The sequence below is a fragment of the Myotis davidii genome, unplaced genomic scaffold (genome assembly GCF_000327345.1).
Source record: "Myotis davidii unplaced genomic scaffold, ASM32734v1 scaffold96, whole genome shotgun sequence".
Classification (NCBI taxonomy): domain Eukaryota; kingdom Metazoa; phylum Chordata; class Mammalia; order Chiroptera; family Vespertilionidae; genus Myotis; species Myotis davidii.
This window is the reverse complement of record NW_006289416.1, coordinates 444,000-463,069: the sequence shown is the minus strand read 5'-3', so window position 1 is coordinate 463,069 and position 19,070 is coordinate 444,000. Positions and strand designations below refer to the sequence as shown.

Sequence of the window (19,070 nt, the reverse complement as noted above, 5' to 3'; positions counted from 1 at the left end):
GTCTAGTTAATATTTGTCACTGTACAGTTACATTTTTTTCTTGTGATGAAAACTTTCAAGATCTATTCTCTTAGCAACTTTCAAATATACCATCACATTGTACATTATATCACCATGACTTATTTATTTTATAATTGGAAGTTTGTACCGCCTTCACTCATTCCCCCCACTGCACCCCCTTACCTTGGCAATTACCAATCTTTTCTCTGTATCTGTGAGACTGTTTTTCGGTTGTGGTGGTGGTTTTGTATTTTTAGATTCCACATATAAATGAGATTATGTGCTATTTGTTTTTCTCTGTAGGACTTATTTCACTTAGCATCATGCCCTGAAGCTCCATCCATGTTTTTATTGCAAATAGCAAGGTATCATTTTGATGATTGAATAATATTCCATCATATATATCACATTTTCTTTATCCATTTATCCATCAATGGACACTTAGGTTGTTTCCACATTTTGGCTATTGTAAATAATGCTGAAAAGTTCCTTTTTTAGATATGGAAGCTGGTTATATGATGTGTACACTTTTTGTATGATTACTACTATGTATGTTCATACATATAAAGCTTTCATAAAAAAAAGAAGTGTAGACAGAGGCCAACAGGAGCCCCAAACATTTACTCCTTTTCTGCCGCTGGCCCTGATACTTACAACACTGTAAATAGTTACCCTTGGGCAGTAATAGTGGGACTTGAAATTCCATTTGAGGGATTTGGGCATCCAATAGATTTCTACTTACAAAATTGTTTCTATATGCTCATGTATTTCTTTCTTTTGTAGAAAGAAATTTTGGACATTCATGAGCCAAAAAAAAAAACACCCAGAAATGACCCTTGATCTAAACCTCACATTTTATACAAAAATTAACCCAAAATGGATAATAGAATTAAGTGTAAAACATAAAAACTTTTGGAAAATTGCTTACAACAATACTTTTGTGACATAAGGCTAGTGAAGAATTCTTAGCCTTAACATTGAAAGCATGATCCATAAGAGATAAACATTTATAAATTAGACTTTATCAAAATTGAAATATACACTGAAAGAACCAATAAAAATGATGAAAAGACAAGCTAAAGACTTGAAAGAAAATATTTACAAACCACATATTCAAAAAAGGTCTAGCCCTAGCCGGTTTGGCTCAGTGGATAGAGCATCGGCTTGCGGACTGAAGGATCCCAGGTTCGATTCCGGTCAAGGGCATGTACCTTGGTTGCGGGTACATCCCCGGTGGGGGCTGTGCGGGAGGCAGCTGATCGATGTTCCTACCTCTCTATCCCTCTCCCTTCCTCTCTGTAAAATATCAATAAAATATATATTTCTTTAAAAAGGTCTAGTATCTAGAATATGTAAAGAACACTCAAAACTCAACAGTAAAAACAAATAACAAAAATCAATACAAATTGATTTTTTAAAAATATATTTTATTGATTTTTTACAGAGAGGAAGGGAGAGAGATAGAGAGTCAGAAACATCGATGAGAGAGAAACATCGATCAGCTGCCTCCTGCACATCCCCCACCGGGGACGTGCCCGCAACCCAGGCACATGCCCCTAACTGGAATCGAACCCGGGACCCCCCAGTCCGCAAGCCAACGCTCCATCCACTGAGCCAAACCGGTTTCGGCACAAATTGATTTTTGTTGTTGTTCCTTTTTATCACCAGAAAGGATATGCAGATGACAAATATGCACATGAAGAAATATTCAGCATCTTTAATCCTTAGACACCTATAAGAATGGCTAAAATAAAAAAAATAATGATAAGATCAAATAATGACAAAAACATAGAGAAACTTGATCACTCGTGCGTTGCTGATGGGAATGTGAAATGGTACAGTCATTCTGTAAACCAGTTTGACAGTTTCTTATACAACTAAATATGCAGTTATCATGTGAACCCAGCATTTACACTCCTAGGCATTTATCTCAAAGAAATTAAGACCCACGTTCCCACAAAATGCTGTGCACAAATGCTTACAGCAGCTTTATCTATAATAATAAAAACTGGAAAAAAACCCAGGTGTTCTCTAACAGGCAAATGACTAAACAAACTACAGCGTCCATACCATCGTATGCTATTCAGCAATAAAATTTAGCAAATTGAATGAAAATCCAGGGAATTTATACTGGTGGGGAAAAAAAACAATACAAAAGAATTCCATACTGTATGTTTCCATTTCCATTTCCATAACATTTTCAAATGACAAATTAATAGAAATGTAGATAAAGGGATAGAGGATGGGGGTATGGATAGGGACAGGGAGAGAAGGTGGGGGTGCCTTATAAAGGGGAAAGGAGGGATCTCGTGGTGATGAAAATGTACTGTCTCTTTTTTGTTGTTCATCCTCACCCGAGGATATTTTTTCCATTAATTTTTAGAGAGAGTGAAAAGGAGGGAGGGGGAGAGAGAGAAAGAGAGAAACATCAATGTTAGAGAGACACTTGGATTAGTTGCCTCCTACCCCGACTAGGGATTGAACCTGCAACCCATATAGGTGCCCTTGACCGGGAATTGAACCTGTCACCTTTAGGTGTGTGGGCTGATGCTCTAACCGCTGAGAAACACGGTCCAGGGCATGTTCCATATCTTGACTGAATCATTTAGCATCATGGTTGTAATATTGCACTAGTCTTTAAAGACTTTTCTGTTAGAAGAAATAGGGTAAAGGGCATACAGGATCTGTCTGTATTATTTCTTACAACTACATTCAAGTTTACAGTTATTTTAAAAAGTTTAATTTAAAAAAAAAAACAAAGGAGAGCGTACATATTCTTCCTCACGATAGTGAGAAAAATCTTTTTGAAGAAATCAAGCTGAAAGTCATTCCTGAAGTGGGCTAGAGATCAGAAATGGTCTTTTCAGATCCTTCTACCCCAGCATTCTAGTCTGGGGTAGAAAAATTTCATGGGGCAATCATTTCTCTGACTGACTTTTACTATAGGGCAAAGTCATGGAATGAAATAATGTTAGACAGTAGCAAAGCATTAATTAGTCAAGCTTAGAAATGTGACATGGGCTGAGGAGAGAATCCCATTCAGTTTTGGGAAAATATGGAAATGAAACCTGACTTTTTTGAACTAAGAGTGATGTGACCAATGACCAGGCATAATGAAGCACCCAGCTGCTCCTTGGCCAGTGTGATATGTCAGTAGCAGTTACCTCTCTAAGTGGAGCTGACAGTTGTGGATAAATGGGCCCCAGTTGCCGAGGAAGTCTGTGTCAAACAAAAAGCTTTTATCATAACTTCAGTCATAATGATTTGTGGGTATATTTCACTCAAGGTAGAATGAATTGTGTGTTGCCATGGTTATTTAATCTACAGATTAACCTCCGATTATGAAAGGGTTAAACTTATGTTGCTTTCTCTTTTTTTCAGTCATGGTTCTTCAGAATGCATTAAAATTCAGAACCAAAGGTTATATGAAATTGGAGGAAATATAGGTAAGGATTCTTTAACATTTTTACTCCTAAATTCTCTGGTTACTGTAAAAGAAATATGATATTATTATAAAAGTATATTTTATAAGTTTCTTAGATATAAACTCAAAATCAGTGAATTTTTGATTTTTTAATCTCATGTAAAAACAGTATGACTTTCCTAAAATATTTTCAGAATTTAAATGTGAATATTTTAGTTTATATAGAGTAGACTTTTGGATCTTTTAAATGTGCCTGAAAGTTGGAAAATCTCTTTCTGGAGATTCTTGCAAAACAAAGGAAAGAACATCATGGAACGTTTAGTTAACTTCCCTATTTTCACTAGTAGCCCAACTTCATTCTTCCTATTTCCCTGACAGTGAAAAAGGAATCCAAAGCCTAACCAATTTGGCTCAGTGGAAAGAGCGTCAGCCTGTGGCCTGACGGCTCCCGGGTTCGATTCTGGTCAAGGGCATGCACTTGGTTTCGAGCACATCCCCGGGGAATGTGCAGGAGGCGGCTGATCAATGTTTCTCTCACATCGATGTTTCTAACTCTCTATTCCTCTCCCTTCCTCTCTGTAAAAAATCAATAAAATATATTTTAAAAAAGAAAAAGGAATCCAAAGAAAATTCCCTCTACTTTCTTCTGTGTCTGTGTCTTCTGCTTGCCTTCCTCACAGTCCAGAGGAAATATCTGTGCTCCTATTTAAGACCAGCTCTTCTACTCAAGTCTCACTTTATGTCCCCCCTGCCCAGTTAGGACCTTGATCCAGGCATTCCCCCATTCTCTCTTGTATCATCAGCTTTCCCTCCAACTGCATCATTTCTATCTGCATAAAAATTTGGTAATGTCTCTCATTTTTAAATTTGTTTTTTATTGATTTGAGAGACAGAGGAAGGGAGAGAGGGAGAGAGAGAGAAACATGAATGAGAAAGAAACATCATGGATGGGCTGCTTCCTGCATACCTCCTTTCTGGGGATCAAGCCCATAATCCAGGCATGTGCCCTGACCAGGAATAGAACCGCCAACCTTTCAGTGCATGCCCTGAACCACACCAGCCAGCACATGTCTCTCATTTTTACAAAATTCTCTCTTGACCTCCTTCCAGTCAACACCCATTTTTGTTCTGCTTTACAGCAAAAACTCCTAGAATCAGTTGTCTAAACTTCCATTTCTTCCTCTTGTTCGCTCTTGAAACCACTCCAGTCAAGCTTTAGCTTCAACACTTAATCAAAATGGCTCTCTTGTCTAGGTCACCGGAGAACTCTTACCTTGTGAAATCCAACAATTCAGCCTGTCTTTATAACTACCTGAGTTGATCTTTCCCTTCTTTGAAAAACACTTTCTTCATCTGGTCTCAAGGACAACCGAAGCTCTGGCTTCCCTCCCACTTCGCTGGCTACTCATGGGTGTCTTTTGCCCATTACTTATCCTCTCACCCTCTTAAGATTGGAGAGCTGTAGGGTTCAGTCCTTCCACCTCTTCTTTATCTACATTTAATTTCCTTGGGGAGCTCAGTTTATCTCCTTGCTTTGAATACACCTGCATGTTGATGCCTCTCACATTTACATCCTGACTTTCCCTCAAACACCAACCTTGTGTGTTCAATCACTGGGCACACTCTGCTTTGGGTCTTTGCATTTGCTGACTTTTGCCTAGAGCTCTCTCTCTTTTCGATTGTTCATACCTCGCTCCCACATGCAGGCCTTTGATGAATATCACCTTCTCAATAAACCTTCCTGGATTATATCTTCTCTATGTTCCTTCCATGCTTGGTGTTCTCTGATGTTCTCATTATTATCAGACTTGCTTTACATTATACTAGCTTATTTCCTAGTTGCCTTTACCACTTTTAGAATGTGAGTACCCATAGGGCAAGTACTTTTGACTGTCTGATGCATTGCTGTAGCCCCAGCCCCTAGAATCGTTCCTGGAACATGATAACTCTCAATAAGTAGTTGATAAATGAATGACTCAAGCGAGCAGTCAGATCTTGGTAGTTTTGCTTGAGACTTTAATATGAATTTCAAACACACTGTATATAAAATTTTTCACTTGTATTTTATCACATAGAATGATCTTTTTGTTGTTATTTCCAAATCTTCTGCCTATGGGCATTCTATCCATCATAAAGAAATTAAAATGAACTTGCTTTTAATCTTCTCCAGTCCTGGTCAAGTTACTATCTGTAAAACCATTAGAGGACATGTATTACTTTATAAATGATCATTTTATGCCTGAAACAAGTCCTTGCCATATTTTTTCTAATAAGTGTGGCGAGTCTAGGAAACAATTTGCCTGTGGTTGATATGTATTTTCCACAATTTCACATGGGATTTATTTCAAGTACTTGACAGCCAGGAAGAAACAAAGAAAGAAAGAAAGGAGGGAAGGAAGAAAGACAGGCAAGGATTGATAAGAATCTTTAAGATGTATCTACAGTCATGTTTTTTGTCAACAATTGACTGTTTATATGACAGTGGTCCCATTAGATTATATTGGAGCAGAAAAATTCCTATTGCCTAGTGACGTTGTAGCTGTCATATATAGCAGAACACATTAGTCACATATTTGTGGTGATGCCAGTGTAAACAAGCCTACTCTGTTGCCAGTCATATAAAAATATAGCACACATAATTACAGTAGCGGGCTGTACCTTCTAGATTTGTGTAAGTACACTGTGACGTTGGCCATCTAAATTTTTTGTGTCACTATATATTTTAATTGTTTATTGCTTGTTCAATCATCAGTAAAGGCATGGAAATATTTAATAACTAAAGTACTCTAAAAATAATAAGGAAAGTGCTTACTGTACTTACTTTTGGCTAAGAGAACTACAGTGGCCTTATCGAAACCTTACAAACTCACACATACTTGCACACACACACTCAGACGTGTTCACTCTTAAAAACATGCTCTCATTTTCTCTTTCCTTAGGACAGCATTGCTTGGATCCAGATGCTTACATATTGGATGTATATCATGTAAATCCTCAAGCAGAATGGGTCATTAAACCCCAATCAAGTTTTTGAAATACCCTCAAGATGGCAGCTATTATGTTTAATATGCCAAGAAAATTCCACATTAACTAGGGGGGGGAAAGGCTGCTTTTGACATGTTTGTTCCTATAACCCTCGTGGTGTTTCTCAGCTCAAGCGATGTCTCCCAGCATTATCAGCATGAACTATGGAAGAGGATATGGTTAATCATTTGAACTAAAGCTTTCTCATGACAGTTCCTTGATAAGAGTGAAAGAAAGAGGTCATGATCCTTCTGAAGAGAGACCAATTGAGAACAGGAATTCTGATCATTTCTAGTACGTTGGCTACAGCAGAAATGAACTTGATCCTTATCGAGGGATAAGAAACACTTCTCTATGTAGCAAATGCTACCAAACACAAGAGGTGGAAAAAAGACTTCTTTGTACTTATGCTATATATACATATATTGTCCAGTGTAAGCAAGAATGCCAGAAATATCAGTAACTTCCACTCTATAAAATAATTCAGCTGTACTTTCTAGTGGAATCAGTTTCTAAAGTTACACATACACTATTTATGCTCTGACTTTCTCCTGAATTGAAGGAGAAACTTCTGTTTAAAGACACTGTACTATTATGTACGTTTATGTATGTATGTATCATGATAATCAGCATTCTGGTGCAAATGAACATTTCTTTTTCTTGGACTGGTGAAAATTTACAGTTATAAAGCTTATTCCCTTATGAGCACAGGGCCTCCTAGGCAAGCTTAGTTCAACAAAGGGTATTCTTATGTTTTCATAACCTTCTGTGTAGTCAAAAGTCACAGAGCCTCTATTTTTCTCATCATGATTATGGTGCTCAATGAATAGCTTTCCATGTGCCGGGCATTGATTTCCTTTTCTGACCAAACATATCACTTTTTATATCTTACAACTGTAGATAGTCACTTCTGCAACCCCAGTTTAAAAAATACAGAACTGCCTTTATCCACGAGTGCTTAAAAATACCGTTACATTCAGATTTTGCATGCTGTAAAAGCAGGTTTTGTTTCTGTTCATCAATCATAGTCATGGCCAAGCACTGGGGATTAGCAACAGGTTTTAAAATCAGATGCATATTTTGTAAGCGGAAAACTGTCTCGCTATCAAGATCCTGTGGAGCCATTTTCAGACCTGAAATTGATAAGAACACACAGTCCCCATGATTGGAATTGAAAGCAAATCTAAAATATGCAGAAGGGTCAGACAGCTCTGCCTTTCATCTTGAGAATGCAGATATAGTCCTTCTGGGGTGAGCTAGAAATGGGGCCGCCATCTCATTTATCCCACATGCTTTGGATTAGAATCCACAGATTGGTATTTTGTTGACTTTATATCAGTTTTAATGAGCTTTGACACTCAAACGAGTCTCTTGCAGTTCAAACAAGAGACAAAATTGCTCACAATTGCAGAAAACGTATCTGCTTACCAAGTCTCAAAACGTGATAATTAAAGACCACATATACAAGAAATTTTTATATGCTGCATTATGCTTTGATGTCTATAAAAACATTACTTATATTCAACATGTTGATAATTCAGTTTCTGATCATTAAGATTTTGCTATATTTTTGTAGAAAACTCAAATATCTATTCATTTTATTTGTTTGAGAAGTCTCATTTCCTTTTCCTGAAAACGCATTAGGAAAGAAACATGTTCTGTAAGTTTAGACTTACATTTCATTAGCTTTCGGTATGTGGGTAATTGATGACATATGAGTTTACATAATGAATTTCAAGAGCCTGAAAAAATGCTTTTATCATTTTTGCAATTTAAACAACAGGAATAAACATTTCACTTTATGTTGTTACTAAGTTCCAAGACATAAGATGGCAGTAATATATGCCTATACACAGGGAAGAAACTCTTCAAATTAACTACCTTACACTTCTATGTATATATGAAAATAATGATTGATTTATCTCACTGTATTTCTTATCATTTAGAATAAATTGTTTATATAGAAAATTCATGAATCTAGTCATTCAATTTTTTTTATTTAGGAGTTTTCATTTCTTTTGATTGAAAATACATTAGAACTTATACATAAGTTCTAAGGATTTCAAGATTTACCTCACTTGTCATCAGTTTTAAATAAATTGCTAGCAGATGACAGGTAAAAACAATAAGTTTCTGAATTTCTTAGCCACTTTGTGTGTTTTCATAGGTCAGAAACTTAACTGAGTCAATGACTTTACTCACTTTAATGTATTCAAGGATGTGTGACAACTTTCAAATAACTGTGTTATATAGAAGGCCATGTCAATACCAATAGCATTATCCAATGATAACTTTTATTCTTAGTCATAGGGTTAACTGATTAGAGAAGAATTTTTTTTCAGTAGACACACAGACTAATTTTATGTAAATAAAAAGGGGTTTCGGGGTTTTTTTTTACTAATTTTATCTTTAAAAAATAAACAAACCCTTACAACTGAAATTTAAAAATGCATGCCACCTAAGTATTGAAAAACAATCTTTGCCTTATCAAGAGTTGTTTTAAAATAGTTATGGCAATCTGTAAAAATGAATAGTATATTTGCAAACAAAGGCAGTCAGACTGGGCTTTTAAATTCTGTTTTTAATATCTTCGCACCCCACCTCACCCCTACTGCCCTTGGTGTACAGTTAGGAAAATAATATCCAGGAAAGAACTAGAGAAAATTAACACTTTAGGAACACTTACTCATTTAAAAACAAAAACAAAAACCTAGAACTGGCTCACTTTTTTATTCTGCAAAAGAGAATCCCTTTGCTAAGCAGCTCACTTGGGGATATAATTTTTGGAGTGAATGACCTTCGAACAAACTGGAATGTTAATTTCTTTATAATGTATACACAGTATAAACTACCTCACTTGCCTTTCTTGGGGGAAAAATTAATGGACTTTAACAACTTTTGTTACAAACTGTCCCTGAGTCTTATTTGTCACTTCAGTTAGCTTTCAGTGTACACTTAATAATATACATTTAATAATGTAAAATATTTTTAGCAAAAGCTTGAAGCCAAAAATACTCTGTAACTGTTATCTGTGGTATGCTTTGAGAGAGTTCCTGTCCCTTGGTCATTGTCTTGTGTGTTTAACCATACTGAGATGCAGGTTTTCAAGTGTAGGGATTAATAGTCATCTCTTCTTGCAGGCATTTTTCAACTGCTTTTCCTCTATCGCAAGTGACTGAAAAGTAGGATTAGATTAACATGACCCTTCTTTTATCAAACATATTTCAACTATTTTTCACAAATGTATCACATGCCTGAAAACCTTATAAATTGTGGGATTGAATAGTTCCTAGTTTCTGATAGGCATTTTCAATTCTTTTCCATAAATATATCACTTAATAAAAAATTATATAACATGGATTGAAATGTTTCTGTCCAGCATTTTCAGTAGGTTTACATACACGTGCGCCTTAACTTTAAAATAACATGTTTTCTTTCAGGCATTTTTCAACTCTTTTCTAAAACTGTGATTTAATTGAAAAATTGTATGTCACAAGGAATGCCAGTGTTTTATGTTGTCTCCCACCTTAAAAGTTAATGATTCTTTTGTCCCATTAGCTTTTATTGTTCAGTATAATATGTATGTTGCATTTTATTGATGAAAATAAAAATAAAAAATAAAAGCATTGCTATGAGAATTCTTATATTTAACTACTCTATGGCCACCATGGTGCTGATGAAAGAACAGGGGCTTGAACATCGGGAGGTTTGTGTCTGAGCCCTGTAAGTCTCTGTCACTTACTAGCCGGATGGTGGTCCTGTGCAGAATCCACTTTGACACCTCTGTCATGGTGGGTGGTTGTGGGTAGGGAAAAGATTGAATAAGTAAACACTATTTCCCAAATTTGGTGCTCTGTCTGGACAAGCTTTTAGTAGGAGCTTAAATTTTTCTGAAAATAGATATAGAAAAGACATTTGACAAAGTTCAATACCCATTTGTGAATTTTTTTATAAAATTTAACATTTTACCATATATCTATGCAAAAGGCAAGAAAAAACATAAAGATTAGAAAATAAGAAATTGCCCAGCTGGTATAGCTCAGTGGTTGAGCATTGACCCAGGAGTCAAGAATCCATGGTTCAATTCCAGGTCAGGGTGCATACCAGGGTTTTGGGCTCTCCCCAGTAAGGGTCATGCAGGAGGTAGATGATCAATGATGTTTCTGTCATAAATGTTTCTATCTCTCGATCTCTCTCCCTTTCTCTCTAAAATAATAAAAATATTTTTAAAAAGAAAAGAAAAAATAAAATGCACAGTGTTTGCAAATTACATGATTATTGATATAGAAAAGCCTCAGGTATCCTCAGCTATTAAAATAAGAATTTGCAAGGTTATGACAAGATTATTACATAAAAATCAATTATATTTTTCTTAACAGCAAACAATTGGAAAATAAAATTTTAATTGCCACTTCCTATAGCATCAAGAAACAAAATACTCATGAGTACATTAACAAAATATATGCAAAACATATGCTAAAAACTACAAAATATTTTTGGTAATAAGAATAGCTAATAAATGTATAGATATACAATATTGCTGGGTAATAGGATATGGGTGGACGAGAATTGGCAAGATGTCAGTTTTCCACAAATCTATAGATTCAATGCAATTCCAATCATAATATCACTGACTTTTTAGGTAGAAATTGATAATTATAAAATTTATATGGAAATATAAAGAATCTAGAATATCTAAAGAAATCTTACCAAAGAAAAGAACAATATTGAATTAGAATGAATGGTGCCAAAGTATCCTATGTGGAAAGAAAACTTTGAACAGATAGTACTAGAACAATGGGATGTCTATATAAAAAAAAAAAAAAAAGTTGACCCCCTTACAGGATACACAAAAATTTAGCCAAAATGGATCATAAGGCTAATTTAAAAACCTAAAACAAGGCCTTCAGAAGAAAAAGGAGAATAGCTTTGTGACTTGGAAATGGGCAACTGATTTCTTAGAAACAGCAATGCTTAGAAAATAAATGATAACTTAGACCAACAAAATTTAAAATGGCTGTGTATCCAGAGATCATTCAGAAATCAAATAAGCAAACCACAGATCAGGAAAAAATGTATATTTGTAAAGCACATATTTGACAAAAGACAGATTCAGGATATATAAAGGAACTCATTCCCTTCTGGCCTGGTGTGTTTCTGTTGCAAAATCAGTTGACAGTGTAATGGGAGATCCCTTGTAAGTAACTTTCTCTTTCTAGCCTTTAAGATTCTTACTTTGTCATTGATGTTTGATGTTTGCCAATTTAGTTATGATGTGTCTTGGTGTTGGTCTTTTTGGGTTTATTTTGTTTGGCATTCTATGTGTTTCTTGGACATGTGTATTTTTTTTCTTGCCAATATCAGGGAAGTTTTCTGTCATTATTTCTCCAAACAGGTTTTCTATTCCTTGCTTTGCTTTCTCTCCTTGTGGTACCCCTATTATGCAGATGTTTCATTTTGTGTTGCCCCAAAGCTCCCTTAGGCTCTCCTCTTGCTTTTTAAGTTTTTTTCCAGTCGCTGCTGTGTTTGTGTGTTTTTTCCTACTTTGTCTTCTAATTCACTGATATGGTCCTCAGCTTCTTCTATTCTACTGTTAAGCCTTCCATTGTGTTCTTTATTGAAGCTATGTCGTTCTTCATTTCCTCTAGGTTCCTTTTCATGTTGGTGACATTCTTATTCAGCTCCTTATAATTCTCATTGAGTTGTGCATATTTGTCATCCAGCCATTTGAGCATCCTATAACCATTACTCTGAACTCTTTCTCTGACATATTACTTGCCTCCACTTAATTTAATTCTCTGGTGGTTTCTCTTTTTCTTTACTTTGGGGATTGCTTTTTTGTCTCCCCATGTTTTGCTGTAATGTTTCATTGTTTCTGTGCCCTAGATCCAACTGCTTTGCTACCCAGGTTCTTTTGAGGGTGGTGCTACTGATGTGATCCCTCAGGTCTCCTGGGCTTGGTAATCTATTGGAGATGTCTACTTGAGCTATTTGGGTTCTCTTGATGTAGTTGGATCTTGAATGTTAGTTTCTTATTCGTGCATGAAGTCTCATCATGGGTTAGCAATGTGACTCACCCCCAGCTTTGTTGTGCAAGCTGTTTTGGATGTGACTGTGGTTCCGGCTCTTGTGGAAAAGGTTGTCTGAGGTCTCACTGCTATGTGCTCATTGTGGGTTCCAGAGTCCATGGCCTGGGAGGAAGGAGTCTTGGGACCTGAGGCTCAGGAACTGTGACTTTGGCCAGTGTGGTGTGACTCTTGCTGGATTAGCATCACTTTGCAACTCACTACGAGAGGCCCAGAGCCTGTGACAATGGGAGGCAGGTGTCTCGTAGTCTGTGATTAAGGCAGTGGGACTCTGGCCAAAGTGATTTCTCTCTCTGAAAGGGGTTAAGGATCCAGCAGCAGGCTGTCCATAGGTAAGTAGCCAGGAGGGGGATGTCATGGATCCTACTGAGGGAGCCATGCACCCTTGATTGGAGAGGCACACGCCCACTGGCAGCACACAGAGGGGCCCAGGAGCTGTCTGCCAGGGGTGTGCTTGTGGAGCCCATACACTGGATCGGAGTGATTGTGGCATGCCGCCGGCCCCGTGGAGGGAGAAGTCCCCGTTTCTGCTTTGGGAGATGTGCGCCTTGGTTGGATATGGATGCCCAATGGCTGCTTACAGAGCTGCCCAGGAGCCATCTGCTGGGGCAGTGGGCTCAGGAGGCCCTTGTGCTGGAGCAGTGCTACTGCAGGGACTGGATGCCAGCAGCCAGGGTTGTGCCTTGCGGCGGCTCAGCTAAGCATCCAGGGGCCGCTTACTGGGGCAGTGGGTTCAAGGGGCTTGCACACTGAATTGGTGCAACTGCAGTGACCCGAGGTCAGCAGCTGAGGAGGAGGAGGAGGAGGAGAATATCCAAGTTTCTGCTGCCAGGGCCTTGAGTCCTTGATTTGATATGAGTGTGCCTATGGCAGCTCACAGAAACCATGCAACCACGGTGTCTGTGGGTAGGCAGCCGGGAAGGGGGAAGTCCAAACTTCTACTGCCGGGGCCGTGCGCCCTTATTAGAATATGAACATGCTCAGCCAGGGCTCAAGGAGGCACCCAGGAGCCGCCTCTAGGGGCAGCGGGCTCAGTAGGCCTGCATGATGGAAAGGTACAACTGCGGTGTCCAGAAGTCAGCAGCCAGGGAGGGGGATGTCCCAATTTTTGCTGCCTTGTGCCCTTGTTTGAAATCGCATGTGCCCAGCGGGGGCATACAGCAGCACCCAAGAGCTGCCTGTGGAGCAGTGGGCTCAGGAGTCCTGTGCGCTGGGAAAACATGACTGTGGTGTCCAGAGGTCTGCAGCTGTGGGGTGGGAAGACTCAGCTTTTGCTGCTGCATCCGTGGTTGGATACACGTGCGCCCTGTGGCAGCTCACAGAAGCACCCGCGGTGCGTTTGCCAGCGCAGTGCACTGACACACACTGAGGGGCCCTGGCACTGAAGCTACGCGACCCAGGTGTCTGTGGGCAGGTATCCAGGAAGAGGGAATTCAGAATTTCTACTGCCTGGGAAGTGCGTCCTTGTTTGTATAAAGCGCGCCCAGCAGGGGCTTACAGTGGCACCCCAGAGCTTCCTGTGGAGCGGTGGGCTCAGGAGGCCTGTGCGCTGAAAATATGCGACTGTGGAGACCAGGGGTCTGCCGCTGGGGAGGGGGGATGTCGCACTTACTGCTGCGGGAGCTGTGCACCTTTAGGTCTGCAGGTCTGTGGCTGAGGCAGCAGGGTTTTGGCTGGAGTGGCTGCCAGGTCGTGGGTAGTGTCCAAGGCCTGTCTGGGTGGTGGCGTTGATGAGTTCCTGGAAGAGGTCATTCTCTCCTTCAAGATGGTGTGGGCTTCATGCCAGATCCCACAGCCCGGGGAGAGTCCGCAGTGGTGTTAGGTGCTCCCTATCCAGGAGAGCCTGGTCTGCCAGCCCCTACTACTCCTGCCCTATTTTTTGGAGTTTTACTTTTTATGATATTGTTTACAATCTGGTCAATCTCAAGCCCTGGTCATCGCCCTGATGAAAATTTATTTGGACTATTCATTGTCTTTTTTTGTTCCCTAATTGGGGGCGAAACTTTTGGAAGTCATTAGAATACCTTCAGTGCCTCCACTTCCACCTCTTTTTGGGATGTTATTGGCTGGTTTTACCATTAGGACTGCTCCATATATCACTGAGCACATCCATATTAGTAACAAGTGGTCTTGAACTTTAAGAAATACTGCCCTACCCTTATCCTAATAAAAGCTAGACTTGGACTCCATCCACAGGCTTTGAAGCATTTGAAGAGAGTTTAAGATTGCCTAGGAGTCCATGCCTCATGGAGGCATGTTTGACTGCTGTTATTTCCCTCTTCCTTATGAATTTTCCCTGGGAATGGAGATTTCTTTTCGGTTTTGTGGTAGGTGCTGTCTCTCCTGCTATTGTTGTCCTTCCCATGCTACATTTGCAAGGAAAAGGATATGGTATTGAGAAAGGCATTCCAACCTTACTAATAGCTGCTAGTAGTTTGGATGACTTTGTGGCTATCACTGGATTCGGTACATTCATGAGCATAGTCTTCTCCACAGGTGGCATACTTCATAATCTCCTAACTTCGTGTAAGAACGTAATTATTGGTGTGCTGCTAGGAACATTTTTGGGAATTATCCTTCAATATTTTCCAAGTGAAGATCAGACAAATATTCCAATAAAGAAAGCATGCCTGATTTTGAGTTTGTTTCTGCCATCTTAGCAATAGCATCAGTATATATGGAGCTGGAGAATTATTCACACTAATGTTGACTTTCACTGGAGGAGTGAATTGGACCATAGATAAGATTGGAGTCCAAAAAATTATTTCATTTGCATGGGATATTTTTCAACCCCTTCTTTTTGATTTGGTTGGATTGGAAGTATCTGTTGCAGCTCTTAAGTCAGATGCTATTGGTATTTCTATTGCTGTATGAGTTTGGCATTATTGGTTTGAATTTCTTTTACATTTTTCTTTATGTCTTTTGTTGGTTTTAATTTTTAAGGAGAAAATATGTATTGCTCTCTCATGGATACCCAAAGCTGCAATCCAGGCTGTGTTAGGTCCTCCGGCTTTAGAAACTGCAAGAATCAGCTCACCCGACTTGGAACCATATTCGAAGGATGTGATAACAATAGCATTTTTAGCCATCATGATCACAGTTCCAAATGGAGGTCTGCTTATTAAGATACTAGGATCTGTGCTCCTTCACAGTATTTAACACAGTCCTAGATTCCTCAAGCTAACAACTTCAAAGCTGGTTTAAAAGAGAAATACGTTATTTTAACAATATTGCTTCAGCATGCATTGTCACAGTCATTGGAATTACAGGTACCAGATTATAGTTAACTCTGGACAGTGGTGACAACAGAAATAATTGTAAGAGACTTATAGATTCCTCAGACACACAGCCCGTTCGGACACGTGGAGGGGGAGATGGAAAGAGGGCTTTATTTTAGCCTTCCCTGGGGTTCCAAATGAATGTGTTTCTCTTATGAGCTACAAATGGATCTGAAGTCACAACTTTGGCATTAAGAATGAATTACCAAAGCCAGTCTTAAATGATTTAAGGTGGGAATGAAATGAAGCGTTAAACAGAAAGAGCCCTTATGTGATCTGCACAGCAACTATTGCTGGTATTGAGGGAGATAAAGTTTAAATCGCATTTGATGGCTAGAGAAGAGCTCTCCTACATCTCAACTTGTGTACCGTTGCTAGACAGAGCCGCTGGCCTTCCATTTGGTCAAGGGTGGCATTGCTGAGCTAACCACCGCAGTGATGTCTGCAGCCTGTGTCTCTGGAAGCAAACAGGGAAGCGCGAGTGCTCACTGGGATCAGAAGAGAGCCCCCCAGCTGCCCACACTTGCTGATGGGACCCCCGGGGTGGGGCGCGCTGGCAGGCCACACACACCCGTGTGGATTGTGCCCTCCAAGATGGACCGTTTATGGATTCCTCCATAGAGAAGACATGGCTGCGGCCTCCTCTTGTGGGAACATACTCTGTCTGTCTTCCTTCAGTGAAAAACATTTTTTCAAGACAAAAATGACAAAATAAATCATCAAAAGACACACATCAGGAAACAGAAGTGCCCAATGACATTCTCAGAAGCCTCCACCTTGTGTTATCCTCTCTCCCCTGAGCACTCACAATAGAGCTATTCCCATCAGATGCAGAACTACTATTTCAGGAGGAAATGACATCCCTCACGCCTGAGAGCAAAGGCTTTTGGTAAAACCTGCTTATTCAACCAACTACCTCTCCAGGCCCAGCCTCGAGAAATTCCGTAAACTTTTAGCTTTACCAAAGGAATTATTTTCAGCCTGTGTCAACTACATCAAGCTCATCACCACTGCTGAATACACTGCCATTGATTTCTATCATGGACAGTTTTCCATTCGGTCAAGAAGTGTTTACAGGGTGAAGCGTGCCTCTTCTCTCCCCGTTGCTAGTGGAAGTGGGGCTTTTGGGGAACCACTGGAATAAGCATTTCCAGAGGCCCCTGTGGGGCTTTTGGGGAACCACTGGAATAAGCATTTCCAGCGGCCCCTGTGGCAGAATGAGATATGCTAGAAAGCTTGATTTCTGTGGAATCACATCTCTGGGTTTCCAAAGTCCTATTTCCCTTAGTCCACATATAGAAGAAGTGTAACTGGGGTTTCAGTAAAGCTAAAACTAGAGTCAGTGTGAGGCTTCCATGTTGGAGCTGGGTCCAGTAATCAGGCAAGTTGCAGTCCATTGGGCCATTGTGTGTGGGGGGTCCACATGGTCCTGGGTCACATGAGAGAATGCCAGGAAGCCAAATGTGAAGCACAAACTAAGCATGCCAATAGGAGCCAAGCGCATAAGAGCACAGCCTTCTTTGCTGAGGGGATTATATATCCCAAATTTCTGTGTGCTGGCAGTGGACACATCCATTCTGCCCAGCCATCTCTGTCCCCAGGTGTGATTGACAGGCAAGAACTTTCCCTATGGCGTTCCAACCTTGCCGGGCATGTGTCTGTCTTCCCATGTCCAGTCCCCTTTCCCCAGTGTTTTGCAGGAAACATGCCTATGATGTCTGACTTCCCTTTGCTCCTTTCTTGTTATTTATAACTAATTTAAAAAGTATTAGAAGGACAATCACGACTGTCTCCTTTGCACAGCATCTTCCTGTGCTCCTTTCACACAGTCCAGGAAGCCTCTAGCTAACAACTTCAAAGTTGATTTGAAAGGGAAGCATGTTACCTTTACTGTGTTGCTTCAGCATGTATTGCCACAGCCATTGGAATTTCAGGTGCTAGAGCGCAGTGAACACTGGACAGCAGTGACAATAGAAATGATTTTAGGAGACTTATCGGTTCCGCAGACACACAGCCTGTTAGCACATGTGAAGCGGGGGGTGCTGCGCTTCAGCTTTCCCTGCGATTCCAGATGAATGCGTCGTCATTGCCAATGTTTCTCTTATGAACTATAGGTGGATTTGAGGTCACAACTTTGACATTCTTTAAGGAGGAATTCCCAAAAACAGTCTTAAATAATTTAAGTGGGAATGAAACTTGAAGCAATAAACAGAAAGAACCCTTATGTGATATACACTGCCACTATTGCTGGTATTGAGGGAGATAAAGTTTAAATCACGTTTGATGGCTAGAGAAGAGCTCTCCTACACCTCAACTTGTGTAACGTTGCTAGACAGAGCCGCTGGCCTTCCATTTGGTCAAGGATGGCATTGCTGAGCTAACCACCGCAGTGATGTCTGCAGCCTGTGTCTCTGGAGGCAAACAGGGAAGCGCTAGTGCTCACTGGGATCAGAAGAGAGCCCCACAGCTGCCCACACTTGCTGATGGGACCCCCGGGTGGGGCGCACTGGCAAGCCACACGCACCCATTTATGGATTCCTCCATAGAGAAGACGTGGCTGCGGCCTCCTCTGGTGGGAACATACTCTGTCCATCTTCCTTCAGTGAAAAACATTTTTTCAAGATAAAAATGACAAAATAAATCATCAAAAGACACACATCAGGAAACAGAAGTGCCCAATGACATTCTCAGAAGCCTCCACCTTGTGTTATCCTCTCTCCCCTGAGCACTCACAATAGAGCTATTCCCATCAGATGCAGAACTACTGTTTCAGGAGGAAATGGCATCCCTCACGCCTGAGAGCAAAGGCTTTTGGTAAAACCTGCTTATTCAACCAACTAGCTCTCCAGGCCCAGCCTGGAGAAATTCCATAAACTTTTAGCTTTACCAAAGGAATTATTTTCAGCCTGTGTCAACTACATCAAGCTCATCACCACTGCTGAATACACTGCCATTGATTTCTACCATGGACAGTTTTCCATTCGGTCAAGAAGTGTTTACAGGGTGAAGCGTGCCTCTTCTCTCCCTATTGCTAGTGGGAGTGGGGTTTTGGGGGAACCACTGGAATAAGCATTTCCAGAAGCCCCTGTGGCAGGATGAGATATGCTAGAAAGCTTGATTTCTGTGGAATCACATCTCTGGGTTTCCGAAGTCCTATTTCCCTTAGTCCACATATAGAAGAAGTGTAACTGGGGTTTCAGTAAAGCTAAAACTAGAGTCAGTGTGAGGCTTCCATTCCATGTTGGAGCTGGGTCCAGG

General features: G+C 40.0%; 1 protein-coding gene and 1 pseudogene across 1 annotated transcript in view; both read left to right on the top strand.

Annotated features, from left to right (window-relative positions):
- Positions 1-8,849, top strand: part of ARHGAP28 (Rho GTPase activating protein 28) — a 134,959-nt gene extending 126,110 nt beyond the window's left edge. Inside the window, 3 exon segments of the mRNA XM_006761825.2 lie at positions 1,866-1,888; positions 3,349-3,446; positions 6,364-8,849. Coding sequence (XP_006761888.1) covers positions 1,866-1,888; positions 3,349-3,446; positions 6,364-6,458 — 216 coding nt within the window. The 3' untranslated portion in view covers positions 6,459-8,849.
- A 5,464-nt stretch (positions 8,850-14,313) lies between these two features.
- Positions 14,314-15,693, top strand: LOC102773993 (annotated as a pseudogene).
- The last annotated feature ends 3,377 nt before the right edge of the window (positions 15,694-19,070 follow it).